We start from the raw sequence: 12,219 nt of genomic DNA, 5'->3' as shown, positions 1-12,219 counted from the left end.
AAATATAAGGTACTAATTCACTTGTGGGTGCATTTTTTCCTAACAGATCCATAATTAATTTGTAAAATAGAACCGTAGGCTCTGTGTAGAGTTCCTATAATGCTTTGAATGAATTTGCAGGCCAGCAGTTATTTTCACAGTTCTGGTGATTTCCATGTTTCTCTGCAATTGTTGGAGGACAAACACAGTAAATGCTTGACATCTCCTCAGGTTGTGTTTTTCTTTATGCTTAATGACTCAAAAGGGCACTCTATTTTCTAATTCTTATCCTTATTATTCTCTTATTGAAGACCTTTCTCAACAGTAAGGTATTCTTTATTAATAACACTTTCTTTGATGAACATCCTGATAGAATTTTTTTTCCTGGGTTAAACCTGTGACTTTCTTAAGACAGTATATAAATGATGTGGTTTGTGAATTACATTTGTGAATTATAATTTTTAATAGATTGGCTTATGAATTTCATTAATACAGCAAATTCTGATTTCAACTGTTTAACAAAGGTTCAGATATATTTTATGAGCTACACTAATTTTACTTGAGTATATGATCATACAGTAAGGAAGGCATGGGTAAATAAAAAATGAAGTATTTTGAAAATATTCATCTTTCCATTTTTTGTTGATAATTTGTAATTCTTAAGAAGTAAATAAAATTAAAAATTCCTTCCCATTATGTCACTATATTTTATACAGTGAAGAGACTTTTCCTAAACATAGGACAAATAGCTTCATGAGTTAAGTAAAATACTAAAAGCATGTACAACTGTGAATGAGTTGTTGGTCATGGTTAGGTTTTTATTAATTAAAAGCACTAACTTAAAATCAGTGTGTATCAGGTGACTTATTTGATTTTTTTTCACATCTTAAAAATAAATTAATTACACATTTTGTCATTGGCTTATAGTTCTTTCATATATTAATTAGTAAATATCTTCTCAACATGAATTCATGAACTTAGCGAGATTAATACTAAATATCATTTGAATCTTTACATTTGTGCTACATTTACAATATTCTTTACTCTCTCTATATTCTTCAAGTTGTAATTAACACCAAGAGAGGAATCTTATATTCACTGATATTGCAGAATACTAAAAGAATAATGAAAACTGAAAAAATTACATATTTAAAACTTCAAATACAGCAGGTGTATTCTTTCTAAATAAACATCACACAAAACAGATGGAAGTGTCAGTCAATCGAATAAAAATCTGTTGTTCCTTAAGGAAATTCTGACAGTGAAAATAAAATATTACTGTTAGAAGGAAACAGAAATATTCCAATTTATTTTAAACAAAGTGAGAAAATAAACTTTAAAAAGGAGGTCTTGCAGTGATATTTACATTTAGTTCATTACTCATCTGATTAGAAATATGCATGTAGAGTAATAAAACAGCTCTACTATGATGTAAGATACAAGGAACCTTCCATAAATTTTACATTTTAAAAACGGTATCAAATGCTTTCTTCAGATTTTTCTTTTTTACTGTGGAGTTCAGGAAAAAAAAAATTGGAACATTCATTATATAGATGTGCATCCATTGCATGAAGCCGTCTATACCTGGTGAATATGATACTCCTCTTTGGCATAAGTTTCTATATGTATTATGGAAGGCGTTTTTGTATATATAGTAGTAGAAATGTAAAATATGAAATTTAAGATGATTTTACAGATTAATTTCTATTAACAAATCCCAGAGCAAGCAGATAACATTTGGTTTATATGACCCTACAAAAACCAATAAATAAATATAACTATTTTAGAATCAGTTTTGTTAATTTTCATACAGAAGATATGTATTGGCAAAAACAAGTCTTGCTTAACACAACTGCTCCACTAAAATATGTGAAGACTTTGCATTTAAAAAACAGAGAGAAGAGGGCTGGGGTTGTGGCTCAGCAGTAGAGCACTCACTCTGGGTTGTATCCTCAGGACCACATAGAAATGAATAACTAAATAAAATAAAGGTATTAAAAAAACAGAGAAGAGAATAAAAATAAAAGAACCATTTTTGAGGGCCTTCTATATGTTAGTTACTGTCTTACACATATATTTGAACTATTTCATTTTCCCCCTCAAAAAAAAACTTAAATTTTTTTTTTTTTTTGTGATTTGAGTTGAAATAGTTTTTCAATTTCAGAAATAAGGTAAAAAAAGGTAAATCTTTTGGAAAATTATAATTCATGGATGAAATCATGCTGTAGATATGTGATACATCAATTCAAATAATAACAATAATCTGAAATGGCCTGAAATAGGATTAGTATTCACTATGGTTAAGTTCAGTAACTTTGATTAAGTACATCTATATTTTGGTATGTGAATTTAGCCTTGTAGCATGCTTGGCAAATAAGATTCCTAGAACACAACCATCTGATTTTGATAACATGTTATTTTTCTTGTCCTAGACTGATTCCAGGACATCAACTATTGAAATCTGCAGTGAGATATAACTTTCTAGCAATAACATAATTCTATTCATTTCCCCCCAAATTTAGTGATTTGTGATTTCAAAATTAGACTAAGACTATTAATTTTGTCATCTGGATTTCCCATTATAACAGCAAGCAAAACAAAACTACCTTAAAAAATAATGTCTCAGTAAACCTTACTGGGAACCTGGTAAACACAGCAATGATTCTGCTGTGCTTTATTTAGCTGTAATCTGGAAATTTTAATTTAAAATTTATGGAAGAAACAATGCATTACAATATCTGAGTTCTATAATGCTGTTTTTCTGTTTGCTTGCTCTGAATGTCAACAACTGTGATATAATTCTGTCTTGGTGTACACACTGATGGGTAATGTATTAGTCATGAAACATGAAATTACTTGCTCTGATTGCAGAAAAGTTTAAATACCTCTGGGAGTTTGAGAGTGATGGTGAACACTCCAAGCTACCCTCTGAAAGGTGTCCAGGGCAAGAGATTATTTTAAGACCAGCAAACAAACCAACCAAATCAGAAAACTTTTAGTAGAATGTTTTCAAAATATACACTAATATAATATGTTTTTTTGCTAATAAAACCATTTTATTTACCTACCACTCTGCTTAAAAGTTGGATAATAAAAAATAAACTTTTGGGGTTTTCCTATTGATTATAATTACACAGCTCCACTACTTTAACCATTAAACAGATTATTTTTGTTATCATCATGTTTCCTTTTCCTACAAATATTTAAAAAGAAAGAAGTCCTTGATATTTTCTCTATTGAAAGGAGAATGTAAGGTTCTTTATACTCCCTGGTATTTTGGGGAAATGCATTGATATTTCTTGTATTATGAAGCATAACTACAGTCATCTGAGGATAGAAACAAGCATGAGATTAGGTATTTCAAAAATGATTATATCTTAATTTTGAAACTACCTAGCAAAAAATAATGCACTAGAGTGACATTAGATTTTTACTTTTCTGACATGAAAATATTGAATAAGTAACATTGCTTTGAGTAATTTGCTTGATAAAATTCACTCACTTTATACAGTATTTCAGTTAACTCATTTCCTACACAAATGAATAAATGCCTCAATTTGGGTATACATTTTATTTTATTGAAGAATGACGTGCTTCAATTTTATGCTATGTTCTTTAAATTGCTTTTGACTTACTAACATTACTAACAGTTTTTTTTAAAAAAAAACTTTTAACTTCTTAGTACATAAAGGGAGTATAAAGGACCCTTGTAATCATGACTTAACATGCTTCCTCAATTTTCATTCAAATTCTCAATTATGTATCATTTCTCCTTGAAAAATATGAGGAGGATATGTTCTGTTATGTATGTGTAGTAAAAATAGTGTATTATTTTAAGTGTTCTGCAATGTAAAGATATTTAGAAGACCTTAATGCTCTATTTAGCATTTCAAATTGTATAATTCTTGGATATGTGATATATAGGTAATATTCTAAACAAGTTTCTGCTAAATTTTATGTTCCCATTGACTTGATACAGAATCTTCTGTACCTCCAATGATGTCAAATTCATTGAACATATGTTTTTGCTATCTGGCTGTTTAAACATTATGTTGATTAAAACAAGTTTGAGTAGAACTAGTTATGGTAATAAGAAATGTCATGTAAGGTGCAGTATTATATTACATGCTATAAACAACTGATGTAGAAAAATACTTACTAGTAAAACTTACCCTTGTACAACTTCCTCACATAGAATAACTTTATAGTGCTACCCCATTCCTTCTAGATAAATATTTCAGTTTAATTCAAATCATTCTAAGAAATGTAAAAAATTGACCCAACTTAGTATATTCCTAATATCAGTGGCCTGCAAATACTAAGATATACGAGTAGTGAAGAGTGTCTAAAATCCATATCTCAATTTAATTGTAAATAACCTGATGAGGCCCAAGAACAGGCCTCCCATAATATCCTACCATGGCTTCATGACCATTTATGTATGCACTTATTAAATAAATGCATTTTAAATGCATGTGTCATGACTACCCTGGTCTCTTCTGTTCTACATACTCTGTGAGTTAAGGAAGAGTATCTCATTTTTTCCTACTTTGGTGACCATTCCTTTATGACCACAGTGAAAATAACTCCTAATTGTTCCTTTGTATGTGTAAAGGTGAAAATATATTGAAACTGTTATGTGCAGTTTTTTAAAACCTCTCTCAATGGTTTTATGAGTGTTGTCTTTGCAGGTGATGAAAATAGAAAATTTATTTTAAAAATTTATTTATGATTCCATCTCACAGAATGCAGCTTCTGTGAGAAAAAGATCTTCTAAAATTATTTCCTTCCAGATTTTTGTGATAAAATATTTACTCATATAAGCCAATGATAATTGACATTGAACCATATATGGAAATAGATACAACTTATGACTATGAACTATCCTTGATCTAGTCTTTCCTTGTGTCTGAGAACAATATGGAAGGCATTGAAACAGTTTTCTCCAAAAGATAAATAGGAAATAATGCATATCTCCACACTTAGTTTCATCTTAGCATTTGATTTGGTCATATATTCAACTGAATTGTCATAATTATTACATGTCTGCCATACACTATTTTCCAGTCTTTGTGTTGAACTTAATGGATTTGTGTAATATTCTCAGTTTAATTGTCCTTGAAAGTCTCTCTGGTTCTTATTCTAGTCAACAAATAAAGAATAGCAAATCTAAGACTCATCATCATAAATAAATAAAAGTAACTTTTAGTGAATCTGTTCTATTGAATCATAAGTATGCTATTTAATTAGTAAGCTACAATGTACTGTGCAGTTTCTGTCCTGAAAGCTCACTAAAAAGTATTTTCTTTTGGATAAAATTCACAATTCATAACTTGAAAATAGTGAAATACTTTGCCTTATTTTAGTTTAAATAAAAAATATTTTCTAAAACTAAGATATTTAAGCCATTTTATTTCTGAAATTATTGTTGTATTCAGGGATAGGTGTCTAAAATTTATAAAACAATTTAAATTCAATACATTAATCTTTATATGTCTTCTATTTTCTGTTGGCACTCATCCACATTTATCATTAAAAATGCATAAAACTGGGCTAGGATTGTGGCTCAGTGGCAGAGTGTGTGCCTAGCATGTGTGAAGCACTGGGTTCGATTCTCAGCACCATGTATCAATAAATAAAATAAATGTCCATTGACAACTAAAAAAATATTAAAAAATGCATAAAACAGATTAATTTTTAAAAAAATGATTTTAAATTCACTATTTTGGATAATATTTACTAACGTTTTAATTTCAATACAAAATACTACTGCCTCATTTTACTATTTAACCTCTTGCACTTTTCACTATTTAATTAGGTTTTATAAAAATGTGCCTAGTAGATGTAATGTGAAACCTGATCTCAACCAAAATAATAGAGGACAAGCAGATCCTAAGAAATCTTTTATGAACTTAAGCAACACTTCATAAATCCTTACATAGGTGCTCTTGTGCAATATACATATTTTTTAAAGATTTTGTGAAGCTTAGTTTTTTTTTTGCTTAAATACTTTGCTTTAGATTTAGTTTTCTAGTATATTCAAAGGTGCTGCGATAACAGAATTGTGTGCTATATATAATTAGTGGATTTTTTAAAAAGAACTATGTGCAATTTGTTTTTTTCATGTATTATGGGTGTTCATACATGACATCCATGGTTTAATGTGATATTTAGAAAAAGAAGTAGACTTTTTAAATTCTAGAGGAGCCATAGGCTTTCAATTTTTTATTGCACATGTAATACATACTTGTCATATAATTTTTTAAAAAATGTTGTTAGATTATAGATGAATTTTCAATTTTTTATTTCTAGCTATATCAGTAAGTTCTTTATAATTTATTTAGTCATTTGGTTTGAAAACTCTTTAATTTTTGAAAGTGGTACATTTTATGTTTACAGAATTATTCTTTAACTTTTGGAATTGCATTTTAAGTTTACAGAATTATTACCTTTGTTTTATATTATAAATTATACAGGATTTTTACATGATTTAAAGATTGACTTATTTATTATGAATTTTGTTTATTTTTATAGATGTGTAATTGAGTAAATACATGTAATAGCAGTTGTTCAGTTGATGGTGTCATACACAGGCATTCTATAAATCTCTCCATACATATGAGACTAACCTCTTTTCAGTGAAAACATCAAGTCTTCATGAGAAAGCACTTTTTTTTTTGGTTAAAAAATAGCATCTACATTTCCACTAAAAGTTCCCTTAGCATTAACAACCAATTGATTTATTTAAAGAATTCTCATAACCAACTCTTACCTCTTGTGTATTCTATATATTCTCAATTGAAATAGTTTTAGCTGTTCCTTTTAAAGTGTATAATTATATTAAATTATCCACAATACACTGATACTGTGCAATTAGGAATAAAACTTTTGTCAAGTGAAACAATCACATTTCTTTAGATTTAATATATTTAAATTGACATAACAAAAATGAAGTATTTCAATTGATTTTCTAGAAATATTTTCACGATTCTCCCTTATTATGGAGCCTTATATTTGTTAATTATTCACTGATTTACTTCATAAGATGTTATTGTTTTTGAAATGCAGTTGATTTTTAAAAGCATCTCATTCTTTTTCTCTTAAAGCTTGGCAAAACCAATACATAACAAAATAATATTTTCATTAAATACTCAGAGAAAATTTTAAATAGTACTGCTTTTACTTGATGGTAGTTAAAAGGAAACAAATCTCAAATTCTGATGAAAAATATTATTTACAAAATTTATACAATAAACTTTAATATTTATTTACTTGTTTAAATCTGTGTCTGATCTAACCTCAATTACAAAATTGATAGAGATCATCATTTCAATAATATAATTGAAAAGAATAATTGATTGATTCCCTTACACAAAAAATATTTCCAGAAAATCAAACATGCTGCTCAAAGACATATTCAGGGTCACAACCTTGAAGTAATTAAAGTTTTAAAATAATTTTGACCTGCTCTTTTGTCATGTAAACACAAACATAATCTCATATTCAAAGGTGGAACAAACATACAAAAATGGAATTTCATGGATCCTGGAAAACTGCTTTATGAGCTCCTAAATAAGAGACTATATTTCATTATTTATATACATTTGATCATTTTCTCATTCAAAATTATGTACTAGTAACATTCTTTGAAAAACAATTGTGCACCTCATTTGTGATGTTCAGATTAAATAATTATGATTTTTTAACACAAATTCAGTTATTCAAGAGAAGGTTCTGAGTTCTCCTCCAGGTAACTATCATGTTTCTACATGATACCAAAATATCTGGATGCAAAATGTAATTTTCACTCTGCCTGGTGATATATTGTCAACTCAAGAAATTGTTTAACTTCATAATGATACAGACCTCAATACTGCAGAACTATATTTTAATTGTTTTATTTTACATAGAATAGTTTGATATAATAATTATTTCCAAATGTAGAATAATTGATAATATTTTAAAAGAAAGTTTCAAATGGTGCTACAATTCTACTTTATATGTATAAATATTTGTTGTTTATAAGGCCATATACACATTTATTTCAAAATTTACACAAATTATGGAAATGATAAGGAATATAATATTAAATCTTCCTTGGCTGAAGAATTGAAAGATAACAACATCAAGCCCATGTTTATAAATTGATATATTTGATTGTGGCTCTTTAGGTAAAATTTGTTTTAATATGCTAAGTAGTTTCTAATACAATGGGATCAAAAAGGGTTAGTACCTATATAAGCATACATTTGAATGTTTATTTGTGTTTATAAAGTTTCTAACAGGAAAAAGTGATATAAACTTTAACCTAAAAACAATTTTTTTAAATATCACGCATCTACATTCACAGTGCTACTGGCTCCTTTAAACTGTTGTGCCTCACTCCCAAAGTACAGTCATCCTGTATCCTTCATATGATCCTATTTACTCTCTCTGTGTCATTTAGTAAAAATTTCTGTCATACTCAATGCATTATAAATATGTGCTCATGTGTTTTATTCCTTTCAATTAAGATATTTGGCTTTAATATATAAGCGGTACTTAATAAATTTTTTCTGTTTTCTGAATGATCTAAAATCCTCTAATATTAGAATATATATGAAAAAAAGATCAATCTGCTTTTTTTTACTTAAATATTCAAGTTCTGCTTTTGCACAAAACAAAGACAAATTTGCATTGCCGATATGTAACTTTTTCTCAGTTATTATGGCCAAAACATAAACATAAATGTCTATTAACACTGCCTCCTTTATTTTTCATTAACACTTTAATTTTATATCTATGAAAAACAAAAGAGTCAAGTGGATCTCTGTTCATGCTCTGTACAATTTCAGATTGGCAGTTTCATGCATCTACAATTTTATTGGTTTAATTTATGTTTACATAAAGGGGTTTTGATATGGATTTACCATCATCCTCTATATTCATATATGTTTGTCTAAGTCTTTTAAAACACTCGTTTTTGTGATTATCTAAGTGTGGACTATGGATTGACATACATCAAAGGAATATTTATGAGGATAGGTCCAGATTTCAGATTGGGCAATGGATACAATTCAGTGTAATTTCTGTGTTTGAACAGTTAGATCTAAAAATGGCAGCTGAAGAAAAATTATGTATGTTAAAATTGTGAAAATTTAATAGACGTGAGGATTCATAACGTTTTAAAATTTTTCTTTTTGCTATGTACTTTGTAGCTGTAATAAAAAAAGTAAACAGGCTTTTTATGAATATGTTAGAATGAATATTATAGAGCATATTTCAACTGGAATACATGTAGATACTAACACCTGATTGAATTTGATGTACTTTCAGTGCATAAAGTGTGTGTAATCTGTACTAAGTGAAATATCTATGAATAAAGTTGTTTCTGCATTGCAATAACACATCTTCTGATATTTTTTGAAGTGCTCATTGTCAGCAGAGGCTAACAATTTTATTAACATCTTCCAGGATCCTAAAATATTTTTAATACAGTAACATCCTACACTCTTCATAGTGTATTTCATTAAACTGAATTAAACTGAACTTTATACATTGGCATTCTTATTTACCAACATTGTGAGGTAACTGATCCCTTTTAGTCATACCCAATTAATCAATTAGATATTGGTAAATTATATTTACTAAAGTTTTAGTTTTGTGCATTTTATTGTTCTCAGAGTCTTTGAATATTGGTAAAAGGACTATCACTTATCAAAAGTTGTTATTTGGTAAAACATCACAAATAATGCAGTTAATCATCAGTTCAAACAAGAATAGAAAAACATTTCTCAATCTTTTACTGTGATAAAGGAAGAAATTTTGGAGAATTGGGGTCTATTGGGGTAAGGATATGGGACAGTAGCAGTTCTCCCCTTGTTGCTATTAGTGTAAAAAGCCCCTGACAATGAATTTAACTGCAATTATGTTAGAAAATAATCTTTCATTTTCCAGTGCTGAAAAATCTCCAAATATAATGGATTAAGATTTTTAAAAATCACATTAAAATGGCACAATACAAAACTTCAAATTTTGTTACAATAATTAAGAGTGCGTGGTGGTGGTGGTGGTGGTGTGTGTGTGTGTGTGTGCATGAATATCACTAGTAAATAAGCTGGAAAGTATGTATTAGGTATGAGCAGGCAAGTACCTAATCCGTTTCAGTAATCACACTAAAATTAGCAATACTCAGTCATATTCAAGTATCAATTAAATCTTATTAATCCTACCTCTAAAATATCTCCCACATTTGTCCCTTTGCCACTTCCTTTATGAAGATTTGATCATGAGTTTCCTATTTTACAACTAACAGGTTGTCTTACTTTGAACTTTCATCTGTCTAATCAAATTTTTACACAGTATCCAAAGTATTCTTTCTGAAACATACATATGATCAGATGAAGTCTATGGCAGAATATGTCTTGAGTCTTTCTCCATTATATAGAGAATAAAGCTTCAATTAGTGTACGTTTCAAGAGACTTTGCAGTCTTAGCCTGGTCTACATTTTCATCCTATTTCCACCACTGTATGCACGGTATATTTTTAACACACTTCCCTCTGCTCCCTGACAAAACCCTGTACTTTGATGCATAAATTGTCACAATTTACCAAAATTACATTGGGTACCTGCTTTAGTTAAGACACTGTTCTGTGAACAACTGAATTAACTAAGCTATGGTCAGTGAAGTAGAATTGTAATGGTGCAGATAGAGCAAGTATGCAAGTACTATTTTTGTTCACATTATTTATACATGACAGTATAATGCATTTTGACACATCATGCATAAATGGACTATAACTTCTAATTCTTCTAGTTGTACATGATGTAGAATCACAATGTTCATGTAATCATATATGTAAAGTAGGGTAATAATGATCAATTAATTCTACTATTGTTTCTACCCCCATGCCCCCTCCCCTTCCTTCACTCCCCTCTGCCTAACCCAAAGTACCCCTATTGTTCCATAGCTCCCCTCCCTTATTATGAATTAGCATCTGCATATCAGAGGAAGCACTCAGGCTTTGGTTTTAAGAAATTTCAAATAGTTTTAATTGCAAAAATACCAGATAAAAAATGAGTATATTATTTATTTATTTATTTTATCAAAAATAAAGGAAGCTGGGATGATACTCTTTTCTTCCACATCTGATTTCTTGAATTAATCACATATTTTTATGTGTTAATTAATCTTCCTCAGGTAAATACGTAGATCGTACAACCTTTATTTTTTTTTCTTTCACACAATCTTTAAATGGTAGTTTCTGGAGACTACTCCTAGAAAAAATTTTAAACATTGATTTCAGATATTTTGATTCTTTTTACATTTCCTATTCATGAGTTATAACAAAAAATATCAAATAAAAACCTAAACCCTTTGTTGATCTATATATACTCCACATACATAGGGATAGGAGAACAGACATAGGGATAGGAGAACACTTCTCTTGTTAGAATGTGTTTGTGTATACATAAATTATATCATTGAATTACTGAGATGAAATGGTCACCCCAAATAGAAATCATTTTCTCTTTTCCCCTCTATGATTCCATCAAAGTTATCAATTCTGTGGGAAGAGGAACAGAGAGCAAACCATAAAACATCAAATACAGATAGTGCCCACATCACAACATGGTGGAATTATCTTGAAATCCAGAATATCTCTATTCAAAAACCACATATCTCTACTCAAAACTGAGGGGAAAATATATATACACACATACATATATACATGTATACATATGTGTGTGTCACATACACACACACACACACACACACATATATATGTATATAAAATTTTAAGGAATGCATTTCTTGTCATGCATGTTGCAAGCAAATATAGCACCTCCTTCCTAGAAATAGAAGGGATGAAAATAAACCACCTTCTTTTTAGTTTAGACTTTTTCTTGGATCCTCATTATGATAAAATGTATTTCTACATTATGTACAGGAAATATCCTGGGATACTGGGGTTTTTTAAACTTTATTTTATATATTTATTGTTTTATGTGGTGCTGAGACTCAAACCCAATGCCTAATACATGCTAGGCAATCACTCTACAATTGAGCCACAACCCTAGCCCAGACTGAAGTTTTATTGTAGTTTATGTTTCATGTCTTTGCTTGACAGTCTTATATCAGGATGCTGGAGCATCAATTTTAGTATAAAACATTTTCATAGTACCTAATGTTTTACAAAATCTATCACTTTACCTCTTTTTATAAAAGGAATGAACACCTTCATGATTTGGCAAATAG

At 29.1% G+C, this 12,219-nt stretch overlaps 1 protein-coding gene across 8 annotated transcripts in view; it reads left to right on the top strand.

Moving 5' to 3' along the window:
- Pcdh11x (protocadherin 11 X-linked) overlaps window positions 1-12,219 on the top strand; it is a 621,240-nt gene that overhangs the window by 29,107 nt on the left and 579,914 nt on the right. The window contains exon 3 of one of the 8 annotated variants that reach the window (XM_077107264.1): window positions 2,412-2,456. The exons of the other annotated variants lie outside the window; for them this stretch is intronic. Coding sequence (XP_076963379.1) covers window positions 2,412-2,456 — 45 coding nt within the window. Of the gene's footprint in view, window positions 1-2,411; window positions 2,457-12,219 lie in introns of those variants that run through there. 8 annotated transcript variants of the gene reach the window in all.

This window comes from Callospermophilus lateralis, chromosome X, assembly GCF_048772815.1.
Source record: "Callospermophilus lateralis isolate mCalLat2 chromosome X, mCalLat2.hap1, whole genome shotgun sequence".
In the NCBI taxonomy this organism is placed as follows: Eukaryota; Metazoa; Chordata; class Mammalia; order Rodentia; family Sciuridae; genus Callospermophilus; species Callospermophilus lateralis.
This window is presented reverse-complemented; position numbering and strand designations above follow the sequence as displayed.